The following is a 27,657-nucleotide window of genomic DNA, read 5'->3' as shown; positions in this document are numbered from 1 at the left end:
AGTTTTGAATGGCATGTTTGAGTTCCCAGCGATGTCGTCAAAATGGTGCAATTTGCAATACTTTTGCTCACCTAGTGTATGTTAGTGAAGACAACTCAATAGGGAAGGGAGAAATTGAATATTGAGGCTAATGGGAAGTGAAAATTTATGCAGCAAAAACTGAGTAAATAAAAGCTTACATGATTTTTTCTAACATGATGCCTCGTATTTGACATACAATTTGCTTGCTTCCGTTGTTTAATCAAATGTGTTAGTGAAGAGAAGGTCAAAGTTAGGATCAGTTGATTGACTTTTAATCCAGGGACGCAAAACAAGCAATAACTACTGTCTTTGATGACAGCCAAGAAGGGAAGGGGTTCCATTGATTTTAAAACCCTTTTTGAGTACCTCCACAGCCACAAACTCCCAAGTGACTGAAATATTTGCTAATTTCCCCATATAAGAACCAAAGTTGAATTTTTAAGAGATTATTTCCATTATTTTTGTCAGCAGCTCTATATAAATCATGCTAATCACCTTGTGTCTCTACCTTTATTTCATTAGATTACCACAATTTTCCCAAATGATAGTATCTGCCGTTAGTATCTTAGTAGATATCGTTTCCACAATTTTTCCACCCCCATAAGGATTGGCCATCATGACCGGCTGATGTTTCATTGCAAGGATACACAGCATCGTGGTTGTGTCAGTCTCTTTCATGCAGAAACAACGAAAAGTCACATAAAAGAAACGTTTATCTTTGAGCAAATTATTATTTCAAGGAATAATACTTAAATCCATAGCGTTAGGAACATAAAGATAGGATAATCTCTATGGTTGGCACTGATGGTTAAGAGCAGTGAAAACGTCACTGACCAGTGTGAAAACGTACAACGACAACATACAACAACAGCCACAGCAACAACAATACGACTTCTACAATTCACCTCAGCAAATTCAAAAGCTTGATTCGTTGCGTTCGATTTGGAGGGAATTTTAATATGAAGAAAAGAAAAACGTAGTTACCAAAGAAGCAAGTGCATTATGGACGAAATCAGCAGTTTATCAGACGCTGAGCTGTGTGCCAAACTAAAGGAGTGTGGTTTCAAGGGTGGTGCAATTACAAAAGCAACAAGAAAACTATTTGAAAAGCGACTTCGCAAACATTTTTCAAAGAACGAGGTAAATTATCATCAGTGGTGGTCCGGAGCCGCAGAAAATAGTGTAGTGAAATATTTATAGCTGATCTAATATCAGAGTATAAATAGGTGAACTGAGTATGAATGCATATACACTTACGTTCAAAAAGTATTGGGACGAATTCGATAAACGAATTATGGCGTTCCGTTGGATTCGGTTTTGCAACGGAAGCTTTTTCAGATTTGGGCAGTCTTTCTACAAATAATCTAGGCCTAAGTTTCCCCAAAATGAAATAACAAGTTAACAAAATGCTTCAACTTATGAAGCATAACCAAGAAAACACAGGATTTTTTCGATTTTCCTGATTATAACAGCAAAATATGCAGAAGGGTTGATGGCCTAACAATGGCAAAGTCACATGACCTTCCAAAAATCTTAGAGATGTCCAAACACATACAACTTTTCAATTTCACGTTTGCATAACAAAAAAAATTGTAAAAGAAATTATAAAATCAAACTTTTAAGCTTCAAAAAAAGTTATCTTCATCGACAAAAATGCTACAATTTTATTAAATTATTGCATATATTCAAGCTACTTTTAAAATTGTGTAACATTAAAGGAGAAGCCATTGTACTCATCGTCGATGATTAATTTTTGCTTTGAGAGAGCATTTTCTTTATATAACACTGGAAAATTTGTATTTTTCATGACTTTTATAGCCATGTGTTTGCTTATGTTCCATTATTTAGCTTCTTTTTACATGACAACACGATGTCTGGTAAGGATTCATACCAAATTTGTTGCATAAAAAGTTTCGAAGGGTGTCACAATACTTTTTGAACGTAAGTGTAGATGATCTAATATGGTAGCTTTAAAACTGGAATGGTTTGTAATAGTTTGTAAAAGCTTATGCTAGAAGTGCCAGCTGATAAAGAAGGCAATAATGTCTTGTTAAACATTCTTATGAGTAACATGATTGCATGAAAGAACATGAAATCAGCAATTTATGATGTTGGTGATCATGTCTTAATTTTGAACAGAAAAAGATCTCTATATCCTTGTGTAAGAATAGATTCCTTTTTCAAATAGATGACCAGAAAACAAAATTTTTTATCTGACATATTTTATAGCCAGCTGAAAACCCAACCCCACCTGAAGATCAGAATATCAGTTTTAAAGAAGTAAAGAGTCCTTTGTCACATAGTGTATCACCACAGTCAAGCAAAGAAGAAAGTGAAAACGACATTGATGTTGTTTATTATGCTGTATGTACTCCTAAAGACAAGGAAACCACTCATAAAGACTTAGTATTTACATCTCTTAAGGATGCTTCTTCTGCAATGAAAGGTTTAAGACAAGCCCGTCTTCGCAAGTTCAGTTGCAAAGAAGCAGCAGTCAATTTTACAAAGTGTGATAATTTAGAGTTTTCTAAACTCAATGGAGATGTCAAACCAGGTGAATCAAAAATTGAATACAAGAGCCCAAAACCTCAAGAGCTGGTGGTATTCAGAAATGCAGTTGAATGTGGAAAATTAGAACAAGTGCAGAGTTTTATTGATGAGAACCCAACATATCTTGTTTCCACAATTGAAGTCCCTGTTATTCTACAGGAAGGCTGCCGCTACAATGCATTACATGTAGCTGCTAAGGCCAATCAGTTAGAGATGTTTAAGCTCATTTTGCAGAATGTGCAGGACCCTGAATTATGGAAAAAACTATTTCCAAATGAAACAAGCCTAGAAGCACTGGATGCTAAATGTGAAAGAATGGTCGACTATTATCTCAACACATCCGACAAAGGGGTAAGTAATGTTGAACAAAGTTAGAAGTAATTTTAACAAGATCAGTTTTAAAGCAAAACCACTTAAGTGTTTCCCTTTTTATTTATTTTTCAAGATTTATATTTGTATTATTGAGCCATAAAAATAGTAAGTTATTGTATAGAGGTGTCTGTTATGTTTGGTTTGAATTAACAATCTGAGAATTAACAAAAAATCTGTTAGGAGAAACTGTAATGAAAATATAATTTGGAAATGTTTGTAAATGTGAGATTAAATTGATGCAAGTCCTTCCAAATGGAGCATACCTTGATTTGTAACATGTATGAAAGTTATTTAGATGCTTTTTTGCAATTATCACCTTAACCATTATCATATATCATTTAGCTTGTTACAATAATCTGTACTTGGAACAAAAATAGATAAGCCCCAAGGTGAGGATTTATGGTATGTAGTGTTTGGATGAGCTATTGCATAGTGTTAAATTTTTGTGATAAAGTAGCATAACAAAGCATTAATTTTGTAAACATTGTTTTGATTGGGAGCTCTTCAATTTGTCACTGATATTGCCAAATTTAAATTTAAAAATTTACATTTACATTAGTTTACAAAGTTTATATTTGTTAGTATTTGATCTTCAAAACTGTTTTCAGGCTGGAGATACACCCTTACATATGGCATGTAGGTTTGGATATGCTGACATTGTCAGGTATATTGTTTCTCTACCTTGTGTGGATAGATACAAGAAGAATAGATTTGAAGAAGCACCAGACCAGGTGTGTCTGACATTTCAGCTAAGGGTTATATCATTTTTGTTAAATTTATTTACAACTAGACATGTCTTGTTTGTACACTTTTTGTTTGACAATATGTATAGCTATATCAAGGCATTTCCATATTTTTTGTCTGTGTTTTGTTCCTGCCTTTGAAAGCTTTCTAAATATTTCCTTTGATCTTTGAACAAAATCACAATCAATCATGTTCCTAACCCCTTTGCTAAATCTTTGTACTAGGTTATTTGTTCACGTTGCTCTGGAAATGAAAGCCAGAAAAAGAAGGAAATAGAGGATCTTTTATCAAGTATGTCTTTTCCTGATCAACAAAAATCATAGCTGAACAGGTTGGGGATGAACAAGTTGTAATTACCGTATTTCATCAAGAATAAGCTGCATTCATGTACAAGACCATATTACCATATTTCACCCTCTATAATTTGTTCAAATCCAAATGTTTATAGCACTTAATCTAGCATTAGGAACAGATCACATAAAATCTAGGAACAGATCGCATAAAATCCAGGCACACATCACATAAGATCCAGGAACAGATCATTATGACTATCTTCCCACTCTTTGTAAGAGTGTGATTTTCACTTATCATCCATGATGATAAAATCATTTGTAGCTTCTCTTTGAAGAGTTTATGTAGTCTTCCAGTAGTATTTAAATCTTTCCACCTGTAATTGCACAAGTTATTCAGTTTCAGTTTCATATTTTAAAATTTATATGACATACATTAATACAACACTACATACAATATATATTAATCACAACCTAATGCAGATCAAATGCATAAACAAAGAAGCAATAGCACATAACTCCATGTTAACATTCAAAACGTTTTGAACAAAGTTTTAACCATTTTACAGGTACATCAATGATACATAAAATGAAGATGACACCAAAGTGTATTTTAGGAAGACAGATTAAAATTAATTTTTTTGACCTATCTAAAAATATTCTAAACAGCAACAGCTCAAACTTTTCTGGATAAATAATACTATCCTAAGATATATTATTTCTATATTTGGCCTAACGTTTTCTATATTCCTCACTTTATTAACATGAGCCTCATTTTATGGACCTCAGGTTTGTTTAAACACATCTTCCACTTTTACAGCAAAATTTTATATCACTTTACTGAGAACAGAAGATGACACTAGGGATCCTATTATCTGTGCACCAGTATCCTCATCTATGGAAGCTGTAAAAAAACACAACCTGAATTCGTCCTCCAGTCCGCTTGACTCAACAATGAAGGTTGGCGCATTTGCTGGACCAATGACTAAAAATAAGGTATTTTCTTTATTTAAAATATAGTGGTTTGTGACAATGTCTTTTAAGCAACATATATGAATTCAGGGAGATAATATATTTGAGCCAAGTCTCTTCCTATAGATAATGAACTTTGCAACTGTGATTCAATCAGATCAGGTACAATTTTGACGAACTTTGCTAAGAATACAACATGGCTGATAAGCCTTCTAAGTTTTTAAGAAAATATATTTTGGTAGAATAACAAGCAAGCAAAATAATTTTTACATTCAATATAGTACTTTAAGAGGCCCGAACGCTGAAGGCAGTGGACATATAGTAATGTGGTTTAAGCCAACCAATAATCGTGACACGACTGACACACTTATTGATTGGCCAATTGTGATTTAAAGATTGCTTAAGCCAATTAAGTACCTGTTGATTACCTTCTTTAACATTTATTTTTTGTCACTGTGTGACTATACTGGTTCGACCCCACTTTTTTTAGATTCCATCACATTTGGGTTCTCCAAAGTGAATTTCGATTTTGAATAGCCAAGACTATTGAAGCAAAATTAATTCATGTAAGGCCGTCGTTTCATTCATCTGAATGTTAGTGGCACTTTTGTTTTCTGAGTTGTTTGCAGAACTAAAGCAAAGGCCTTATAATTTCTAGGCCAATGTGTTCTTTGAAGAGTGGAAATGTAAAGAGTGGAAGTCGCCTAACAGGAGCATTTTTGCCAAGGATTTCGAAAAAGGAAAAGAGAGGGTTGGGCGGTAATCGTGAAACACGTTTTAATAATATCACTTTTTTCAAACTGAATCTATAATACCATGTCATTGGAAGTATTCTTGATGTATAATCTTAGATTTATTTCCTGGGGATTTTGCACAGGTTTTCCTTTGAGTATTGATCGTCTGGTGTTTCCTTTAAGAAAAAATAATTTTTCTTACTAGAGTTTTTCTTTACGAATATCCTTTAATTAGATTTGTATTTTTATGATATTCTGAAGTCCGCTAGGAGTCCTTTCAATTTATAACTGGTGTATGTAAATCAGTGCTAATGAAAATTACTGTTTGCCGGTCTGTCGTAAAGTGTTCTGTGTCGCATCGGCAGAGCTGTACACGCTGTTTGGTGTATAGAACATGACAGTTCTACGTTGCTACTCCGAGTTTCATGTTTAATAAGATCATCGGACAACTGTTGATCATATATAGATTAGTGCTATATATTTTTTCCTTCTTTTATCTGCTAGGGATCTCTCTAAGAAGCATGGCGTGGCTTGGACCGAGTATTGGCCTTTTCTGCAAAGCTTTGCTAATTTATCTTCACCGGCAGGTCTCCAGAAACTTGAAAATTATTTTAAGAATTGCATTCAGTTGAAAAGGCATACAGTGCCAAAGAGGATTCCAGTATCAGAATCTTCTTTGAGGAAACGATCACTGCTGAATCGAAGTTTAGAGAGCACTACAGACCATGATTTATTTGCGAGAAGCTTGCTTGATGACTTTAACCAGGAAGTTGGCAACAAGGAGAGTCTTTTGTCAGATTCCATGGAAGTTGAGCTTCAAGAGCCCAGAGTGCCCATATCAGAAAAAGCTGAAATTTCCTTGAACGTGAATGAACTTACAGATTCGATTTCTAATCTTTCGATGAGTGATAGGGACTCCACTGACATCAAAGATAGTTCTACGATCCTGACTTATAGTGCAAATAGAGGTGAATTTTGTCAAAGCTTGGATAGCTTATCTCCACCTTTAATATTGACAGACTCGCCTGATCAGCATTCGATTATACCTAACATAGAAGTTAGCTCAAAAAAGCCTGAGATAGGATCTTCTTTCATGGAAGAGAGTGAAATTTGCAAAAACTTTTTTATAGCAGGGTAAGTTTTTTGCAATTTCAACTTGCGATTTGCAGTTTTTTGCTTGAAATCTAAAACGTAGGTTTTTAACTTTAGTTGCTTAAGATTTTTATTGAATAGTTTGTTCTTCTTTGCAAGGTCTCTACAACATTAATTTCTTTGCAATTTCCCTGCCTTACTTTTTAAGTGATGAGGTGAGGGCAATAGATTTTCCAGTTATCTTGTTTGAGCGGTCTTTTCTCATCTTTTCTCCAGGTGCAAACATCCTAGACCACGTTGCCCTCCCAACCCACCCCAATAGTTTTTACCCATGTTTTAAAAATCATAGTTTATGTTGTTTCAGCCCATATCCTTCAAAACTGGACTTTGACGTGTTTCAAGCTCTGGACGGTGTTGAATATAACCATAAAGATTTCCCATACCTGCACAAATGGATGGAAAATGTCCGGACGTATCCGGACGATAAGCAGCTCAGGTATTTCATTTTTATTGTTATACGAGCTTTTATTTAGTTTCATAAAACTAAGGTCCATTCAGAGTCATAAATACCACCTGGATAGATTTTAATGACACAAATTTTTTCTAAAGAATGAAAAATAATGTTTATCAACAAAATACTTTTTTTGATAAGAATTTACTTTTTTCAAGCTGAAATATTCAGATACCTCACTCAGTTTTTAGACCAACGATTAAAATGTCCTGCCCTGCCCGTGCCACGCGCTCAAACATGCCCTCAGTATATTTTCACAAATCCTGCTCTATATATCATTAAATACTAGTTTTGATGAAAGATAGATCGGGTTTAAAGCGGTTAGCACTATAATATATTGGAAATATTTCTTGAAGATTTTTTGAATTAACTATTTGAGGCTCTCGGTATTAAATTTTATATATCTTGTATGCCCAAAAAATCTAGCCTATCCAGTCAATCTGAATCGGTAACATTTGTTGACAATGAAATTAAATGATCTTATGGAACCATTATCCTCTTGTTAATGGGAAACTTTCTCGATGCGTACTAAAGTCTGCTAGAATATTTTTTCCGATGCGCCGTTAATAGTTGAAAAGGTGTATACTGTGAACCCTATCAGCAAATCTCGTTTCTAATGATCACTGATTCTATAAATCATTCTGTTCTTAATTTTCAGTTGGCCCAGTCCTTGTTCACCAAGATATCGATCCAGGTTGGCTTCAGGAAATCAATAAAGTTTTAGACTTAATTAATAGTCTGGCGAAAAAGGCTGAAATTTTGTATAATTACGGAATAGAGAACATTTAGATACAAAAGGCATCCCACGTTTCCCAGTACAAAGACATCAACTTTTGATTATTATGGTTAGAGAGAAAAAGCATATCTTCTTAAACACTTTCTCGTCAAATTTTTTGGAATTTTTTTTAATTAATCTTCATTGAAATTTTATCTTTTGCTTACTCAACCCATATAAGACCCTATCCTCTAGATTTTTATAACGCTTGTTTAATTCCTTTGGCCTAGAGAAACTTCAATTATCATTTACGATGTTACCATGCGTTTTTTACATGAATAATGCTCTTCATATGGCTTTTATACGTAGTTAAACTGTACTTTTATAAGTCGTGAACTAAAAGTTTTACAATTTTATCTTCTTATTCAAATATAGCATGTTATCATTTCATTTCTGTTGGTTGAATGTTATTTTCCAATTACAAACCTCTGAAATATCCATAATTATCAAAGAGGAATAAAGTCAATCAAGCCTCGCTTATTTGATTGGTGTGACACTAATTTATGGCCGCGATTTGCTGGATATCTGCTTTCAAACACTGTTCTTTATTTATAAATAAGAATTTTTTGGTGGTACAAAACTTGAAAAAGGCTTTGAAAAAAGCAAACATTTAGTAAACTCAAGCTTTTCGTCTGACACTCTTCAGAGTTTAAAACGTCAGAACATAGATCGAAAACTCTACGCTTTTTTCAATTAATTAATGTTTGCTTTTTTCAAAGCCATTTTCAAATAAGAATTTGTTTTTGGCTCCTTTATGTAATTTGCTATGTTGCATGTTACTCCTATGCATAAAAGTAAATAAGCGTATTATTGTATGTTATTGGTATTTTGAAACACCTTGCCTTTGCTATGCTGTTATTTCTTTGTGAACTGTCTTCCCAGCAAATGTACGAAAGAATGGTTTGCTTTAAGCCATGAAGTTTAAATAGAGACCTAACTTTCCTGGAAATCCAATTTAATCGCTCTTTACGCGTCTATTATAGTAGATTATGAGTATCTAAATGAAGAACTTGTGTTACAAAGGCAGATTGTTTGCAAAACAATATAATAATAGTTATCGAAAATCTTTTTGTGTGGCCTCTTTCAATGCGATTAAAAATGTTTTTGAAAACGTTTTGTGACTTTTATTTATATTCCCGTGCAAAAATATCTGCTTCTTCTGGTATGAACTTTTCTTGGCATCTTGAAGTATGTTTAATGACACTTTACTATAAAAAGTAGATCATTTTTGAAATCTAATTGTATGACTTTATAAAACATAATTAAAGAAGCCTTTTGCAAAATTCATTTAGAATGATCATATACATACTGTATGACTCAGAGTGGGCGTACTACGTTGGATACATTGCCGAATGTGAGGAACACCTCATCTCCTTCTCTGATCTGCTTTTTTAATCCTTTCCAACAGTAACAGATATCATATTTTACTGGCTGTTCGTGTATTTCATGTAAAACGGACATTTCAGACTAAAAAACTCTTTAGCCACCGTTGCGAACTTTTCAATCAGAAGACCAATTTTTTTCCTTACAGAGAGCGCACAGATTTTGATTCTTGTAGTTTTGCCCCAGCCAAAGAAAAGAATTCGAAAAATCCTTGACCATTTGAATTATACAGGGAAATGCGAATTTCCTAGTCAAATTATTCAAGAGGGTCCATTTGAAAGATCCATAGGTTACTGGAAAAAGAAAGCACAAAACTTTATCTTGGAAGAAATTGGAAAGTGTATTTTATGATTTGAATAATAAATCTGGGGTTGAGTAGAGAAGATTTTCAAAATTATTCAGAGGTGATGACAGTGAGAACCTTCGGTGCATCAGAACAGGCGTGTAGCCCAAGTTGGAAAACTTGCACTCACTCGCAGCTACGCAGCAATCTAGGCTTTCAAACTCGCAACCAACCAACGCCTCAATCGAACATACAGCGCAAAAAAAAATTCTCGCGGTCCAGGCTCGTTTACCTTAGTAGGCATTCCTTTTGAATTTCAGTAACAGTTCCAGTAACTTAAAATTAATTTTTGTTCTAAAGATTATCGTGCAATTTTCTCGCTATGCGTGTTCTGTATCATCTGCGTTGTTATAAGAACAAATTTATAATAACATGAACCTCAAAACTGGTTAAAAACTAAAAGAAAATTAATAACAGGCTGAGGCTGAGCTACTGTAAAATGTAGTTTTTAACAATTGTTTCCTTTCAAAAACGAAGAGATTTTTGCAATCTAGGGGTGTTTTTTCGGTAAATTTTCAAACTTGTCGCCAAATAAAGGCTGTGTCCCTCACTTTGTTGGCAGAAGAGGCCGTTAAGAACAGCCAGTCTGAACTTCAATCTATTGGTTCTTAAAAAGAATTGTAGTCAATAAACAGAAAAAATTACTAATCTACAATCTACAAATAAAGATTTACTCCAAGGGCTGTCTGGCTAGACTAACTTATTCAGTCTCTCTTTTCTTGATGCAATGATGGATGAGCAAACTTACGATCACTACAATGGTTGAATTTTCAACTTCTGAAATATTAAGGGCAAAAATACGATTTGCCTTGAATTCTCTAGCAACTACACACTTATCTTTCTTCCCTTTAATATAAAACTAATTTGACATAAATTACAAGTTGTAATTACTCTCTAGTGAAATCTAAAATTAATGTTATGCAACAAAATTCTGAACAAGTGAGAATAAGTAAAATGAAGGACAAGGCGGTTAGGCGGTCACGGATTGGTAGAAACAAATTGACCAATCAAACGCATCTTTCTTCCTCTCACGTTACTTTCGATCCACACTTTCAGCTTACTTTCAGTCATTATTCGAGGTTTATACTTTGAAGTGTATCGGGCGAAAAATAGTCTCTAATTATAATATTTAATATGTTTTTAGATATTTATTATTAGAGATTTTAGATAATATTTAATATGTCTAATAATAGAAGATTTGAAAAAGCCTTCAAATTTTGCGGTACCAAAAACCTATTGTCGGTTTTTAGAGAAACTGCATGAATTTTTTTTTTTAGTTTCAAAATAACGCACCTAACAAAGATATATATTTTAGCTCGCAGCTCACATCTTTTTACGGATCTGCTCGCAGGTCGCTCCAACCTGGCGAGCAGCAACCACAAACTGCTATCAATTCAACTCATTTAACTCATTTGGATCTTCACGTGTTAGGCCTAAGGTTTTGTGAAGGGAAACATTAATTTGATGGCGTCAATTCGGGAACAACTTCGTGAACTTGAAAATCCAAAACCCGGCTCCTTCGATCCAGAGGATGATGCTGGCTCACTTACTGCAGCTCGGGTGATCACGAATTTGAAAGAAACAGGCAATGATCAAGAAGAGGAAGCGCCGGTTGAAGCAAGTGTCAACCTGTTTGGTAGCCTTCGAAAACGGGCAAATGAATCGTTAATTAGCGATCATAGATACAAAGGAGTTAAAGTTTCAAGAAGTGAATTAGAAAACGATGAAGGATTTCCTTTACGTGAAACAGTTTGTGAAGGTGAATCCAAAAGCGAAAATGAAGATGACTATGGCCCCGAGGAAAATGACGATGACGAAGATGATGATTTGAATGATGCCGATGATTTTGAAAATGATAGCGATGATTATGTCAGTGATTGTGATGTTGGTGATGGTAGTAATGGGGGTGTTAAGAGTCATGGCTTTCAAAAAGGTGGATGTTTAACCTTAACTTTTATTTTCTTAAAAAACTCAAAACTCAAAACATTTCATTCACAGCAATAATTAACTACTACATTTCTATGGTCGACATCTGAAACAGAAATGTGACTTAGATTTAAACTAAAAGAGGTCATTATCAACTGACTAAGTAAACCTACCCTTCATATCTACTAGTGGATTTTTTTAGACTGGTATGTGTGAATCAGTGCGATATTTGATAATATGCTGTCCACTTGTCAGTGCTATTTATCAAGAAAGATCTGTGCTAACTGAACTGAGATGGTGATGTTTAAAGATAAGTTACCATTTGTCTGATTTTGGCTTTAAGTCTGCAGGGAATAGCTTAGGTCATTGATCAGTTTTGCAGTTAAGTGTTAAAGAAACTCAGCTTCTATATAGAGGTTGGACTATATCATGATGGATTAAATGTAATTTATACATATCCTTTTATGCAGATGCAGAAAATGATGATGCAGAAAATAGAGGTCTGGTGAAGGAGTCTTTGGATCAATATGAGGATGAATCAATGGAAGGAGAACAATCAGCTGAAAATCAGCTTCTTAAATTAGCAGAGAATGATGCCTTGAAAGGAAAGGCAGTATCAAACCAACTTGGTAATTGTAAATGTATTCATTATATACCATTTCCCTAGAGTTTCAACATAACATTAATGAACTGAAAATTAACTTTACCAAATTCTGTTGAAAATGTCACATTTTGATAATGATTTTGAATTTATAATGCAGAAATTTACACTAATTCACTTTCATTTCCAAAAGCTATACATCAATATGGGCTGCTTGGTCCCCTTAAAATAGGTTTTCTAAAGACCTTCTTTCTTCTTTATGACATAATAATGCTTCAAGAGATCAGAAGATCCTCAATAAATTGTTGTTTTAAGCCAATGGACTCACCCCTATAAGTGAATATAGTAAAAAATCTTCACTTCAATTGGTCAGTATATTTTTCTCAGAGGTTTCTCCAAAGTAGGATAGAAATGTAAATAATTTTTCTCCACAGCGAAATGTAAATAGCTCATAAGTATTCTCTTTAAGTATTGTCTGTCATATTGTCTTCCTATATATTTTTCTTATTGAAAAGAAGCATCATGTTCTCATGTAAACCTTTAGGCCAGATGCTCTTCAGTTATCCCTCCATAACTGTGCAGATGTATAAACATTTATAGTCAAAACTGGGATACAGATTCCCTATTGATGAGTGTTTCATTAGGGAGTATAAGAACGTTATGACTTACCCATACAAAGTATGTGTTTGTCTATTTCTTCAAGAATTATTATTTGAAATATATTTTTGACCAGAGTAGGAAGCTCAGAAAAGCTCATTGTGGTGGCACTACTCTGCTAATAGCAAAATTGCTTGTGCTTTAATGTTCCAATTCATTTCTATCCAGGAATATGGGAAAAGTTCTTGGAAATTCGTATCAAATTGCAGAGATGTGTTCAGTTTGCAAATAAGTACCCACAAGGTCAAGAAATGAAAGATTTTGAGATTGCTGGGGGCCCAGATGTTCTGAAAATGAAAAAAGATGGTAACTTCATTCATATTTGGTTGCTTTGCTATGTATACATACATTCATCTGATAAGCTGCAATGTTTTAGTTTTTGTATGTAGTTAATGTCATTGTGCATCTAATTAATATGGAGAAGAGTTATTCAAAGTTTGTTTTTGTCTTTTTGAGGGCTTTTAAATACAGCAGAAAAATTGCATTGACAAATCATGTTATAAGGTGTAGGTTTCTTTTCCTGGGCTCTCCTGTTTGGAAGTTATCTGTCCAAATGCAGCATACATTAATTGTTGCTATACAGCTTGTAAGGTCAGGCTACACAATATAAAGCTTGCTGTTACCAAGAGAGAATGATTAACAGGTTTATATACCAAATGGTGATAAAATAAATCTATGCTTTGTTAAAGCTCAGGTGATCAAAAAGAATTATGCACGAGTTATTGTTTTTCAGTAAGAAGGCAACTAGTAGTTGCCATTGATGAGCTGCTGTCACTCCAGTCAAAGCTCTTTAGCAGTGACAAGACAATAGCTTCACAAGATGGGATTAAAACTGGTGCTGAAGCAAGTGATGAAGAAATTGACAGTGACACTGATATTGACAATGATGAGAAACTTGTCCAAAAACAGAGCATTTATAAATCTAGTGGTGGAGAAACTACAACTGTTTCAATGAAAAAAACAACAAAACTGAAACAGGTACAAATTCGTGCCTCTACTTACTACTCACTGATGAGTGCAATATTTGTCTTGATGTATTTTTTAAGTTTTTGTAATAGCTAATTTTTTATCATGTTTTTCTGTTACTTCCAGTAATTTTGCTTCCTTTGCCATTATTTTTTAAGACATTCCTTGCTGGTATATACAGGTTTTAAGAAGCTATTCATTTATTTTTTGTCATAGACAATAGCAGAGTATGAAAAAGAAGTTTCAAACAGACACAAAAGCTTCCAGCCTTTTGTTGATGAAACTATTGCCAAATGGGATGAGAAAACAAAAACAAGCTATGGAAAGCAAAAGAATAGGGTAAACAAACTTTACATCTTTCTAAAATATTTAATTATTTCTTATTATAAATTTTTTATATCCTTCTTAACTTTGTGGGAAACTTCTAGAACGTTTAATGGCTTATAATCCCTGTTGATTAAGTGAATATTTCGAATGTGGTGCTAGTATTTTAATGAGAAATTTTTTGAATTAAATATTCAGATTTTTGATGTCGCTCTTATGTCAAATGGTATGATTTTACAGCTGTTATGTAAATCATATCACTGTAAAGAGCTCAAAGAATCAGTAGCATTAATTTATGGCTTTTTTTACTAAATTATTCCGGGGAAATGTCGTCTGTTTTTAAAAAGCATATACTCTTTTTTCTTTCCTCATCTGCAAACCACAGCTGCACTCCATCTCTGCACCCCATGGTGATGCTTTTGTACACAGAGTAAAAAGGCATACATCTTGCCTTGTGCTGCCCCATCATGCACTTTGCTTTTTCAAAACAAAATTTTCACTATGTTGTAGCCCTACCTTTTTCCCTGAGTAGCGAGAGTTTTCCTTATCATTGCAGCATTGATTCTATTTTAGAACTTCTCTTCATTTGACCGTTCGATCATCAAGCAAGTTAAACAGGTTAGTGTAACTTTATCAATTGCATTGGAAACAGCTTGGTTTTCTTACAAAATTCTTTTTCAAATGGGAAACTTTTAGATCCTGCAATCTTACCTGAAATGTAGAGTTAAAATCATCTTTTTTTTACTGATACTTAACTGTCGCTTATTTGATCTTTCTTTCACTGGAGTTTCATATAGTTAATGTTTGCAGAGAAATGCTTAATGATCTCTTACTTAGAGTCAAAATATATTTTTCCGTTTTTCGTAGTATATTTGTGTTTGCTGCCTAGTTTTCGGAGGTAGTTTTTAGGACACCGAGAAGCTGTTCTTATCATGCAGTGTCCTGGCTCTTCCTCTCGACGTAACCACATCTTGTGATTCGTATGCCTGGAAATACTGAGAGCTGGCATCTCTCCTCACTCCGAGTGAGGGTTTGGTCACGACACAGGCTCGAGCCACAGAACATTAGGTCTGTAGTCAGCGTCCCTTGCCTCTTAGCTATCCTCGCAGCTAAAATTTGTTTTTCTTTGACAGATAATGTCTGAAAAGGAGCGTCTGATCAAGCGAACGCAGTTGAAACGAAGCATATATCGCACTCTTGGTAAAAAATATCAAGACAATCCCACTGAAGAAGCAATGGTACGTTCCTGCTTATTTGCCTCTCGACAAGAGCTGTTTTACGCGATCCTGATAATAATAAAAATAATAAACACTGGAACACACTCAGTGGCATCAAAGACATCTTCATCTAGAGTATGAATGGGTGTTAAATAATTTCATCTTTCATTTCGTTGAACACAACCTTTATACATAATATTAAGTGTATGCTCATATTCTGTAAATAAATTTGAATTGAATTGAAATTGAAACTGAAGGCTGGAAAACACCTGTAAGCTGTAGGTGTTAAGTAATGGTAAAATTTGTGTTTTGAAGTGTTTGTATTTTGACTATGTATCTTTTCCTCTTAGGAAGATGTTGACTTGCACTTAAAAAACTATGACCCTGAAATCTTTGACGACGATGACTTTTATCATCAGGTATGTTAAAGCTGTATAAGATTCTATAGAGGGATTAAGTACAGATCAAGAGAGAGCAGTTAATTGCTTCAGGTTAAAGCTACTGTCAAAGATTCGGCAGCACAACATGAGAGATGGAGAAACGTTTCGCTTCCCTGTTGCTTTAACCCCCCAAACTAAGCTTGATTCCCATTCAGAATTAGTTGGGCAGCGGAATGACGGAAATATCCTCAGCCAAGGCGGGGCACAAACTTATCGCATAGAATACAAGTGCTCTAAATTTTATAAATGTTTTCGAATTAAATTATGTTTAAATACAAAATTTATATCTTTGTATCAAAAATTGTACTAAAAATCTCTAATACCTATTGCTTGAAATAAGGGTCATGTGGCTCTTGTAAAGACTGAAAAATGGTTATGGTTTAAAGAACCTGACTCTTTCCTTTAATTTCGGTCTTTGCCTGCGAGAGTGTGAATTTTTAGCAGGTTTGATTTTTTAGATAGAAATATCTTTTTGATTGAATGCGCCTGAAGTCCCTTCAATTATGTAAAATCGATCTTATATGGAAATCATTCATTTTCCGGTCTGTTTTAGCTTTTGAAAGAATTTATTGAAAGAAAATCAAATATTCTGGCAACTGACGATCCAGTTTCAATGGGCAGGTTTGTATATGTTCGCGATTTTTTCTTTGATTGGCGATGTGCTGTTATCTACAATTTTACGAAACGAAATGTGTAGAAATGTATTGTTGAGATGAATGAATTTGTAAAGCAAAAATAATTTTTTTCAAATAATTTTTGCTGGTTATTTTCATTTTTCAGTTTCTTGGATTATCTAAAATTTTAATCTACTGATAACATTTCGTTTACGATATTTTATCTTCATATTTTCATTTTTAATGAGTTGAGATTTTCACTGTATTGGATACTAGGTTTATTTTAATTTTGAATGTTAACTTCTAAATTAAAATTTATATGTTGGGCCATGAGTTTGCTTCTTTACCTTAATGTATTTATTTCAACAGACAATGGCTTGAAATACAGAAACTTAGGAGCAAAGTGAAAAAGAAAATCGACTCAAAAGCAAGCAAAGGTCGTAGAATAAGGTATGCCAGACTTATGATAAATATTTAATTAGAAGTAGTCCAAGGGCAGACAAATTTCGAAGCTTTTTGACACTTTCTCACAAGACTAAATAGTGGAATTAGTTTTGTTTACTAGTCTCAGCCTTTTCCATAAAAAGGGGCGCTCTTCGATTCATCATCATGAATCATCATCGTCAACCGTAATAATCATAATCATGTCAATTATGTCATCTAGTATTTATGTTCACTTTGGTGACTTGTATGCTCTGCTAAGATTGTGTTTACAAATTTTGAATAGAAAGATAGTTCAATTTAAAGATAGTTGAACGTCTCTTAGAGTATGTTCCATTATGTTTTAAATAGAAATGTACAAAATAGCTCTCCAAAAAGTAATCTGCCATATACCTCTCTTTGCATGTTTTTTTAGGTACGACGTGCATTCGAAGTTATTGAACTTCATGGCACCAGTTTCCGTAGGATCCATGAATGACCAGTCAAGGTAATTATTTCATGCTTACTAGTTTTTATTGCCTTTTATAATATCATGAAAATAAAACTCTGTTTTTATTTGATTAACTGTTCATTATTGCGACTTTGAGAGTCAATCAATGTTATTTATATCATTTGGAAAACTAAAAATTGATTAACCCTTTGGTGTGTAGAACAGGACTGTCTGTAACTCCATTTAATGTCGCTTGCAATAATATCGTTTTGCTTTCCTTTCAATCTTGAGTCCAATCTTTAGATTTATTAAAGGCAATTTTTTTTCTGTTGAACTTTCGAACAATGTTAAGCTCGGCCTAAGCCATTCAACGCACAATTTGCCGCATCTAAACTAATCAATTCACAGAACAGCGGAATTCTTTTTAGCAGTTAACCAGCTGTTTATCGATCGTACATGCAGTTACAATCTGTGTGGACACATTGCCTTTGATAAGGGAAAATTTTCTAGGTTTGACTTGTGTTCTTGCTTCTGTTTTAGAAACGACTTGTTCAAGTCTCTGTTCGGCGCGAGTGCGAGCAATGGTCAGTAAGGCTAGATGAATTGAAGAAGACTTTTTAATTTATCAGCCTTAAAAATGGTCTGTAATAAAGTTGCCGAACTAATTTTTCAGTTTACTTTGAACACGATATTGGAAGCTGTCACTATATGTATTTCAATTTGACAATCAGTGTCTGCATTATGGTATCTTCCAAATGAAGTTAGTGTCTAATTGGAATCCAAAACACATCAACGCATTAAATTTTTCTGTAATTTCTATGCAGCAGCTTATTCTATTTAAATATATCTCACTCGTCAGTAGATTTTCGCTTGCCTTGCCAAGTTGTATTTCTGAGTCTATAGCGGCAAATATACCTGTTTTTTTCTAATTTTGGATTAGTCCAATTTTGGTCGATTCATCATCTCATTTAGTCATTGTATGGCTACATCAATTGCTGTTACTTGAAGATAGTAACTGTTTAGCCATTGCAATTGTTTGACATCGTTGTGTCTTAAAACGACCATACGTTTCGAGATTACATGCAAATACACAAAGCAACAGTGGATGCCAAGCACAAAACTTACGATTTCTTTAAGGAATATTATGTTTTCGTCATTTGAATCAGATAACCTTTTTTATTTTTTTTACTAATGTTTTGCATAGAAAGCTGATTTTTAATTTCCATGAATTGCTCTATATATCGTCTTTTTTATTGTATAGTAACATGATTATGAGTTCGAATGTCTAGGCCTGTTCGTGTACTATGTATGCAAGGTTTCCGTTGAATGTCAATGTCGATCCGTTCGAAAAAAGGAAGCGAAAAGAGGAAGTTTAAGACCTGTCGTTTTTATTGAAAGTTGAAGTATCCTGAACAGGTGTAAAATCATTGTAAAGGGAAAGGTTTTTCGAATGTTTTGGTTCTTTCACGACAGAAGAGCCAGCGGAGTTGTTTTCGTCGACTAAAGAGTACGTTGATTTGCTAATGGTGGCACTTGAACCTCGTAATTGAACATAGCATTTTCATGGGAATGTCATTTGGGAATCTGTGATATTCCTTCACACCTGTGAAGATTCTCAGAATTACCAGGTAAGCTAGTTCGAGTTTAATTTCATAAAAGACAGTGAAGACAATCATATAAGCAATGCTTTAAAAATTTGTCTATAGAACTCAACATTTGCAACACCTAAAAATCTACTCGATTAGAAATTATGAAAATAAAAGTCTTAACATTTCTTTGTTTTTTTCTGGAATGTCTTCCCGGATCTTACAAATATGTGTATTTTTTGGCAGCTGTCCTATCACAGCTCGGTGTGAAGGATTGAAGGAGTATCGTCAGGCAGTGGTTTGGTAGCATAGTCTGGAACGACTGTCGACGCTGTTAGACAATCTGTTTAAAAAACAAAACGACCGGATTATTTAAAAGAGCTTGCAAGAAAATATGGCTCAAAATGGATATCTGAGAGACGCAGTTAAGCACCCACTGCTAAAGTGAAACATGACATTTCTACATCACTGTCCATGTTGCGTCAAATACTTGTTTTGGGTTGCGGTCTTGGAATTATGACTATACAGTTGTTAAGCTATTTAATTAGGCCGTATAAGCGGTACTGTAAAGTTATTTTTTTACCTTTATTGTCATGTTATAGTCATAAACATTTAAGACTTTAAAAATTAAAAATATAAAGGATAGAATAAGTTATTCAAGCCATTTATAAAGCGGGATGTGGTTTTTCACTATATACTGGTCATGCAGTTAATAGCTATACAGGCGTAAGACAGTGTACTGGTGAAAACAGGTGCATAAAGGGCCGACGTTGCCGAGAGAGCCAAGACAAGAAAGCTGCCCATAGAAAGCTATCTAATATATTTAGAATTGTGATTTTTAGTAGAAAGTCCTGTATCATTACCTGTGTCGCTACCTTTCAGTACTTTCTCTGCGCAGATGTGATACAAGGGATCTTCCTCGTGGTTGTTCATATACCAATCTTCAATGTCTTCTTCATGATTCTCTATCATTTGATTGCACTGTTAAAAGGACACAGCTTTTCAGTTAGAGTTTGTAATGATTTTTGCTATTCTATCAAAATTTGTTTCTCCAGCATCCTGACTGTCAAATTATTTCTTTTTAAGTACAGAACGAAAGTGCTTATGCTTTAAGTCTAGAAAAACAAATGATAATCACACGTACCACAGAGATTCTAACACCTATTATTTCAAACATTTGGAAACATCCTTCCGTTTTGCGACTGACAATTTTGTCTATGTATTTCTTTGCTTTGATTTCACGATTATTATTCTAATGTTTTATACTTTGAAGAGTGTCAGATGAAAAGCTAAAGTATGTTTAAAATGTCTGCTTTTTCAGAGTCATTTTTAAGTTCTGCACTGCCACAATGTTTCCTGGTTAATTCCTTTTTTCAAGAACATTATTAGATATGTTTTTCATTTCCCATGAGAGCTGGGGATTGTATTGTACACGTTGTGTTTTCGCTTATCAACGTACTGGCGTTTTAAGCAATACTACGTTATACCATTATTTACTATGGTTTACCAATTGGTACTAAGGTTTACCATTTGTTACTATGGGTTACCTTTTGTTAAGATGGTGTACCATTGGTAACAATGTTATCTATTACTATTATCATATAACATGATCTTCGATCTGTTATTTCAGTATACCATTTGTTGATATTTTATGGAGTTTGTAAATATTCCTTACTTTTTGTTACTATGATCGTAAACTAAACCAAAATAAATACAAGCATACTCACGAGGGACCCTAGCCTTCTGATTTCCAGTGTTGGGTCATCAATAATGGCCTGCGGTGCATCCAGTTGCATCTTTAAAGCCTTGTTTCCCATCATATTTTCCAGCTCAGTTTGAAACATGCTTTTAACTAAAAACAAAAAGAATAAAAATAATTCTATATAACCTAATAATTTGTTTTTGATCCAGCAAAATTTGATGATGAAACGAAATATTTTTCCTCTAACAATTTTTTAGCAGCATATCAAACTTGTTAAGGCCATAGAAAAACTTGCTTTACTATCTTGTTTGATCGTTGGTCTCTTTGGTGTTGTTTTATGTAAAGACTTCAATTTATATTAATTTTTCTTTAAATTCAAAAGCTGTTTCAATTTCTCATCTCTTGATGCAGTCTACGATGGTTGATGCTTACTTTTTTGCATTGAATCATCGCACCCATAACTCTACTCTTGATGAACTGAAACGTGTGCCAAAACATCAGAACTGAAACGTGTGCCATATTATCTCAATTATTCTAATTTCGTTAATTTAAGCTCTTACTGAAATTAATGAGAAGAGCTGCAAAATTGCTATTAAATGTCTTACCTCCTTTTATGTATGGGAACTCTGGACCTGCAATTGCCCTGTATCGCTGCGTGTTTTGACAAACATTCTCCAAACTATCCATCAATCGGAGTTCCCTTTACGACAAAGCAGCATATATTGTCATAAATTAACACGAAATAATAAACTTACGCTTTTAACACCACATATTTATATTGTCACTCAAGTACCTCAGCTAAGGCATTCGACCTAGATTGTAAACGGCTCGAAATGTCTTTCTTATGCTACAAGCAAAGAGAACAGCAAAGATTCTGCAACTAATAGTAGAATCGCTGAGTAAAAGCTCAATGCAGATACAGTTTATTTTATTTTTAGCTGAGGCAACTGTCTTTTTTTTGCAAAGCAACTCTCAGCAACCTTTAGATATTGATTTTCTGTCGTCGTTCGTGCTTAAAAAACTTCCTTTTTGCCTCCTTATCTTCCTCATTAAAGATGGACAACACCATCCTAAAACGCTACCTGAGCATGTCAAACCATTTTTGCGAGAATCTAGTTCTTTTTAGACAATATCAGCAAAATTTAGGACTAAAGGCTGAATGTGTTTTTGCTTTGTTTCTATTTGACAAGTTTATCTGCGATCAACACTAAATTTGCTAACAGCATACCTATACAGTTTTCGCTTTAGGAAAAAGCTTTGCGAAAAAGTATATCCTTTCTATATGTATAATTAGCAAAATATCAGAAATTTCAACCATAATTCAGTTGATGAACATTAATTTCAAAAAAAGTCTTGATAACTTTGAATGAGTTCATTCTAAATAGAACTTACGATGTTTGGTAGTTGATGCTCTTTTGGTTGGATGCGTTATCGTCATCAAGTTTGTGTGATAAGTGGAGCGTGTCCTTGATTTTTTCAGTTTTGCGCAGTTCAACTTGAAGTTCTGTGACCAACACTCGACAAACTGGTATGAAAGTAGTTTAATTGTTTCAAGTGTGTGATGACATTATTACTATATACGTAACCAGTGGTATAGTTAAGGAAGTTAGACTGCAGATTGTATGGCTTGATCCTTTATGTTTTAATCATTTTATTATTTGTAATGGAGTTGGGCTGTAAAATATACCATACCAACTTTTCAAATTAGCAAAAATAAATGTTAGGGTGATCTTAGCATGTCTCAACTAATTTTCAGGAGCGACAAGCAATTATTTAAATATTTTTACATCAACTTCAGTTAATTTATATAAGTGACCAATCAGGCTAGTGAGTTATCAGTCAATATCATTTGCTATACAGGCTAATTTGTTTCCATAATTTTTAGCATACTAGAAATCCTAATGATAGAGATTGTTTTAATAGTGCTGGCAAAGCTGTACAAACGTTGGTTTGCCAAACAAGAAGGTTCTAAGTTGCAAAAGATATAAACACGTTATGAGTAACAGGACTGATTTCAGCTTCTACTCTGAAGTTCACGTTTAATGGAATCACCAATCAATTTTACACATTATACTCTAGAATTAATGATGATTTTGTTGTTATCTGATATTTTGTTCCCTGCGAAATTCCGTCTAGATTATCTGAAAATAGGACAGTGAACTTGACATGCTTTCAAAGAGACTCGATATCCCGGTTTCATATTTTGATCACAGGATGCACCTACACCATGTGCTATTGTATGCAAATGGAAAAGGAATAAATTATGCACATTCCCTGAAATCGCTGAAAGTTTTTTCCACGTTGAGATACTTACTATGACATTTTGTCGGCCTTAAATGTGCGTTTCTGTTGAATTCTGCCAACTTTGGATGCATTGGTTTGTTGTCTTTGTTTCCATTGCTGCTGTTCAACTTATTTGTAGCGGCCAACCCCAGTGATATCAGTTGCAACGCAACAAGGAAATTTGTCAATATGTGGTTCATGTTGAAAGGTTTTCAGAAACTTATTACCGCTGTTTTTTCAAGTATGGATTTCTATTTCACTGTCCTCGCGGCAACCTAGTAGTTGAAAGTGTCTTGTTATAAACAAATGTCTAGTCTACTATTTGTCGTGATCTCATTGGATGACTCGATATCTTAGCGTTGAAATACTGCGGATCAATTAGCTACCAGTTTTGATCTTTCACCAGCTCCAGTTGCTTACAATCAGATATACAGCGGGTAGATATTTATTGAGTCGAGCAACCTGTGCCTTGTACACCTGCACAAATCTCATTGTTCCTTTGTGTAATCAGTCGTTGCGCATATTGAAGTGATTGATCGATTTATCAGGACAGCACAGTGTTTTTTATATAAAATTAAGATTTTAATACCACCTTACGATTTAAATAGTCGTCGTGATCATAAGGGTCGTGATCAAGAAATTTGCAATCACTGTTTAGGCCATATGAAATTCTACTGCAACAACCCTACTGTACCGTACAATATAACTTATTTCAATATAGGAAAAAAAATTTAAAACTTGATTGAACATCAGCGGATCATAGGAAAATCAATATTCCTTTGCATATCGAATGAATACTTGACAGATAACTTTATTGCCATGCCACTGCAAATATTTGTTTGGCAACTATCATTAGCAAATATCGATTTTGGTTTTGCGTATCCCTTGTGTATTATTTCATTGGTTTAATTCATTGTGTATTGTTTCATTATTTCAGTGGTTTGAAATTTTTGTACTATATCTCTTTCATTTTAAACTATCCATTTGAGTTTTTCTTCACTTTTTGCCGTTAGACCGTAAAAGCCTAGATAACATGTTGATAATTCATGTCAAATTGTTCTAAAGAAATAGACCCCTGTACTTTCTGCATTGACGATAAGCGAAAATTCTCCAAGAGCAATACACATAGCTGAGTAATCATAGACGTTATGTGAATCTAAAGCTGTTTAAATGTTCCACTGCACGTGTACTTCAAACATTGCTCGATTATGTTAACCTATTTAGACTTTTATTGTTGTAATACTAGCGAAACGACGAATTTCGAATCATGCACTACACTAGAAAAGACATCATTCTTGCAGTTCTTGCGTTCCTCACACAAATTGAAATTTCGAATTGTAGTGAGGAGTTTATCATTGCAGACGGGATAAAAATAAGCAAACTACAACATGGTAGCTCGTCAAATACAGGACTTCCATATGAAGCTCTTTTGAAGCTTGAAGAACGTTCGATTGAGTATGAGCTTGAAGCTGCAGAAAATAAACTAGAAAGGAAAGGCTATCCTAAGAAATGCCATGGTATGTAGGCCACTTTTATGCTTGTTCAACGATAGTTGAGGAGTCACAGTTGCATCTCACCTCTGTTTAATGCCTAAAGCCTGGAGGGTGTCTAGTTGATTCCTGTTAAATATTTGTGATGTATTGATTCTACAACCAATAGTGTATAGGGAAGAACGGGTGATTCTTTCATAGCAGCACTTAGGCAACAGAGCATTCGAAAGACATTTTGCAGGGCTGTAGATAGAACATAAAATAGGCGTAGAATTGCATGTCATCTTTTAATCTCCTCGTGTGGTTGCTTCATCCTAAACTTCGTTGAAGCTTGGAATGTCTTTTCAAAATTCCAAACCGAGATGTTTACCCAACGTCAGAAATTGAATTAGGTATTCTCCTTATAATCCCAGCACTTGCATATTCATTGTTCTAGGCAGTTGTCAATTTACCAAAATTTTGCCATCCTAACACTGTTATGACTTGACAAGAACATTGTTGTTGCCTTCCTAACACGTGTTTTAGTAAGGCACTCCATTTTGATGAAGTACGTATTCCCTCTTCGCAGTTTGCCGCCTTCTTGTCCAAGAACTTCTCAAGTTTCTTGAACAAAATGGCGAAATAGAAGAAGAGCGAGAAGGAAAGCATCCAATATTTGTCAAAAAGTGAGTGGCATTGGTTTTCAAGATTTTAAACATTTTTGCTTGTAAAACTTGGTATCATCTAAGGAGATTCATATGCAACTATTTGAGTCTATTACAGCAGTTTGTTGATTAGAAGTGAAAGAACAGAATTTAGAGTGGTTCCTAGTCCAATTTGTTTTTGGCGGTGTTTCGTGCAAGAGTACTGCAGTTACAGTCCTTGAAAAATATCCTTTTGAGTGACCGGGTGCTAAAAATATAGGGGATGGGGCTCGTTATAAGCAGGGTTTGTTTGTACAAAGTAAATACAAAGTAGGCCAATAAGAAATGGTTCTTTCATTCTTTATTCGTGTTTTAAAACGACACTATGGGGTTTCGCCACACAGACAGAGGTGTCTAGCTTGTATACTGACCTTATCTTTGGCATTATACCTACAACAAATTTCAAGAAAACGCCAATTTAAAACGTAATTTAAAAATACGGAAGTCCTGTATCTGACTCATAATTGTTTCCATTATAGTGGCAATGTCATCTATAGAGTTATGCAAGAAGTTTGTTCTGGGATGAAAAACTACCGAGTGACCCGGACCAGGCAATTTAGATATATACGTGGAGGTGATACAGTCGTACAAGTTTTTATCTTTTTTGGCTAGTTGGCTGCTTTTGTAATACTTTCAAAGTGTTATGACGTCAATAGTAATGCGAGTGTGATGTTATCTTTATGTCAGAACCAAGTCAGTAAAGCTTTTGTTTATCCTTTATTTCATTGCTGGCTACGTATTCCTGGAAGAAATTTGTTCACTCTAGAGTCTAGATATCTATAATTTCTTCATAAAAGATTGGTCGAAAATCTTATGCATATAGATCTTGGAAAATGCAGTTTGATAATAAACAAGGAAAACAAATACGGCGACAAAGAGAGACATTTTTGTATTTCTATTTCAACATTCTCAATCCAATTGAATTAAACGACTACTCCATTTACAAACTCAGTGAGACATTTCAGTTATAAATCCAGGTGTGACAATAACATTTTGTCATAATCAGTAGACAGAAATAATTTAACATGTTTCGACCTTAATCATATATTCATATATTTCGTATCTAATGTGCTTAATAAATTATTCTTAAAGGTAGCACCCCGTTACGGGAGATGTTCAATGACGCGCAAAAGGATTCTCGCATCAAGAACTGGATGTACAGTGTACCGGAATCAGAGCTTGATGACCCTACCGGAGAAATCCAGCGCTTGCAGCTCAAGGTAATAAATAAGCACCCGGGTGAGGCATCAAGTAAATTTACGAACGTTTTGTAAATAGCAAAAAAAACTGTGTTTGAATATATCCTGTATACCCTGTATAATATGCCAAAAATACATACTTGTGACAATGCTGTTTGTTTTCATTTCCAGTGTGAAGATCTGCTAGTGGAAGAAGAAGATCGTGTTATAAGCTGGTTTTTCAAAGCACAGACCGAAGACCCTATAGAATGGCTTTGCAGAAAGAGAGTTTTAAAGAAAGGAGATCCTAGTAAGATTTTGTTTATGCCAGGTTTATTTTAAAGCAGCTAGTCGTTATTCAACTTCTGTATATTTCTTGCTATTGTCAATGCTCATAGCTTGATTTATAAAGCAATTTATTTTTTTTTATGACGATCAATGAGTAACATCATGGTTTTATTCACATCTAAGGATTCTGAAGTGTAACAAGGAGTAATTGATAAATTTCATATCTGTCTTTTCCAGTTTCAAAACAATAATATCTTTTAAGTTGTAATTAAATTTATACTGCAGGTTGTTTGGATGAGGGTCTTGAAGTCAGAGCTGAAATTTTGGAAAGGATAGAGAAAAAAGCAAAAGCCCAGGAAAAAGAAAGCAGCAAATAAAGTAGTTTATGAAGCTTACTAATTTGGCATGAATGTGAATGAAAGAACAAACAGAACAATGAATTCGTCTTGCAAGCTTTAATAGTCAATTTAATATTTTGTGTACAATTCAGTTGTTGTTGAAAGCTGTTCTGATTTATTTAAATGTGTTTTTAGTCAAATTGAGTTAACATCGTGAAAAAGCAGAATTTGTACTTAACCCCAGTCACTTTCTTATTTCCCACATAAAATACATAATGTCCTCAGATAATATTATCTCAAATTGCAAAGGATAGCGTGAATTCCAAAAGTCATTCAGTAGAAATCAAATCTGCTAATTTAGAAAGCTTTTTTCCTAAGTGTAGCGTTTAAAATTCGAGAACATGGTTTTTATCTTTGAAAAAAGCAAACATTTGAGTAAACTAAAGTTTTTTGTCTGACACCCTTCAGAGTTTAAAACGTCAGAACATAGATCGAAAACTCTACGCTAGGAAATATATATACCCAGTTGTGGATCGAAATTGGCCAATCAGAAATGCAAGCACATGACTGTTGAGATTGACCAATCAATGCCGCTTGCCTATTGAGAATGTTAGCAATGGAGTCCTAAGGTAAAAACGAACTCATTTTATCTTGACAATATTGGATTTTTCGTGCTTATGTAGATAGATTCCAAAACCGCTAGATG

The 27,657-nt window shown here is 34.1% G+C and overlaps 4 protein-coding genes across 5 annotated transcripts; 3 read left to right on the top strand and 1 right to left on the bottom strand.

Moving 5' to 3' along the window:
• Positions 1-131: 131 nt before the first annotated feature.
• Positions 132-10,035, top strand: LOC135682412 (ankyrin repeat and LEM domain-containing protein 2). 2 transcript variants are annotated; one of them, XM_065197293.2, is made up of 9 exons: positions 132-1,161; positions 2,251-2,922; positions 3,552-3,674; positions 3,912-3,978; positions 4,798-4,973; positions 5,608-5,708; positions 6,188-6,817; positions 7,140-7,271; positions 7,945-9,768. In XM_065197293.2, the coding sequence occupies exons 1-9, from the start codon at positions 1,024-1,026 to the stop codon at positions 8,000-8,002; spliced, it is 2,097 nt and encodes a 698-aa protein (XP_065053365.2). In that variant the 5' UTR covers positions 132-1,023; the 3' UTR covers positions 8,003-9,768. The 2 variants fall into 2 exon arrangements, with proteins under 2 accessions (XP_065053365.2, XP_065053366.2); XM_065197294.2 differs by having other exon boundaries at positions 1,110-1,247; positions 7,945-10,035.
• A 1,159-nt stretch (positions 10,036-11,194) lies between these two features.
• Positions 11,195-18,264, top strand: LOC135682414 (protein AATF). Its single transcript, XM_065197296.2, has 12 exons — positions 11,195-11,720; positions 12,184-12,342; positions 13,140-13,277; positions 13,705-13,949; positions 14,154-14,276; positions 14,835-14,879; positions 15,395-15,499; positions 15,829-15,897; positions 16,472-16,539; positions 16,902-16,982; positions 17,389-17,460; positions 17,944-18,264. The coding sequence occupies exons 1-12, from the start codon at positions 11,252-11,254 to the stop codon at positions 17,993-17,995; spliced, it is 1,626 nt and encodes a 541-aa protein (XP_065053368.2). The 5' UTR covers positions 11,195-11,251; the 3' UTR covers positions 17,996-18,264.
• An 814-nt stretch (positions 18,265-19,078) lies between these two features.
• LOC135682424 (protein canopy 4) lies at positions 19,079-23,312 on the bottom strand. Its single transcript, XM_065197308.2, has 6 exons — positions 23,006-23,312; positions 22,084-22,216; positions 21,297-21,391; positions 20,717-20,841; positions 19,853-19,970; positions 19,079-19,332 (listed from the first exon to the last, which is right to left on the bottom strand). The coding sequence occupies exons 1-6, from the start codon at positions 23,172-23,174 to the stop codon at positions 19,244-19,246; spliced, it is 729 nt and encodes a 242-aa protein (XP_065053380.2). The 5' UTR covers positions 23,175-23,312; the 3' UTR covers positions 19,079-19,243.
• Positions 23,313-23,520: 208 nt separating this feature from the next.
• LOC135682423 (protein canopy 4) lies at positions 23,521-27,189 on the top strand. The gene is made up of 6 exons (XM_065197306.2): positions 23,521-24,491; positions 25,033-25,129; positions 25,627-25,721; positions 26,240-26,367; positions 26,518-26,635; positions 26,899-27,189. The coding sequence occupies exons 1-6, from the start codon at positions 24,242-24,244 to the stop codon at positions 26,988-26,990; spliced, it is 780 nt and encodes a 259-aa protein (XP_065053378.2). The 5' UTR covers positions 23,521-24,241; the 3' UTR covers positions 26,991-27,189.
• Positions 27,190-27,657: the final 468 nt, after the last annotated feature.

Source organism: Rhopilema esculentum, chromosome 16, assembly GCF_057945365.1.
Source record: "Rhopilema esculentum isolate cy_ngs chromosome 16, ASM5794536v1, whole genome shotgun sequence".
NCBI lineage: Eukaryota > Metazoa > Cnidaria > Scyphozoa > Rhizostomeae > Rhizostomatidae > Rhopilema > Rhopilema esculentum.
This window is presented reverse-complemented; position numbering and strand designations above follow the sequence as displayed.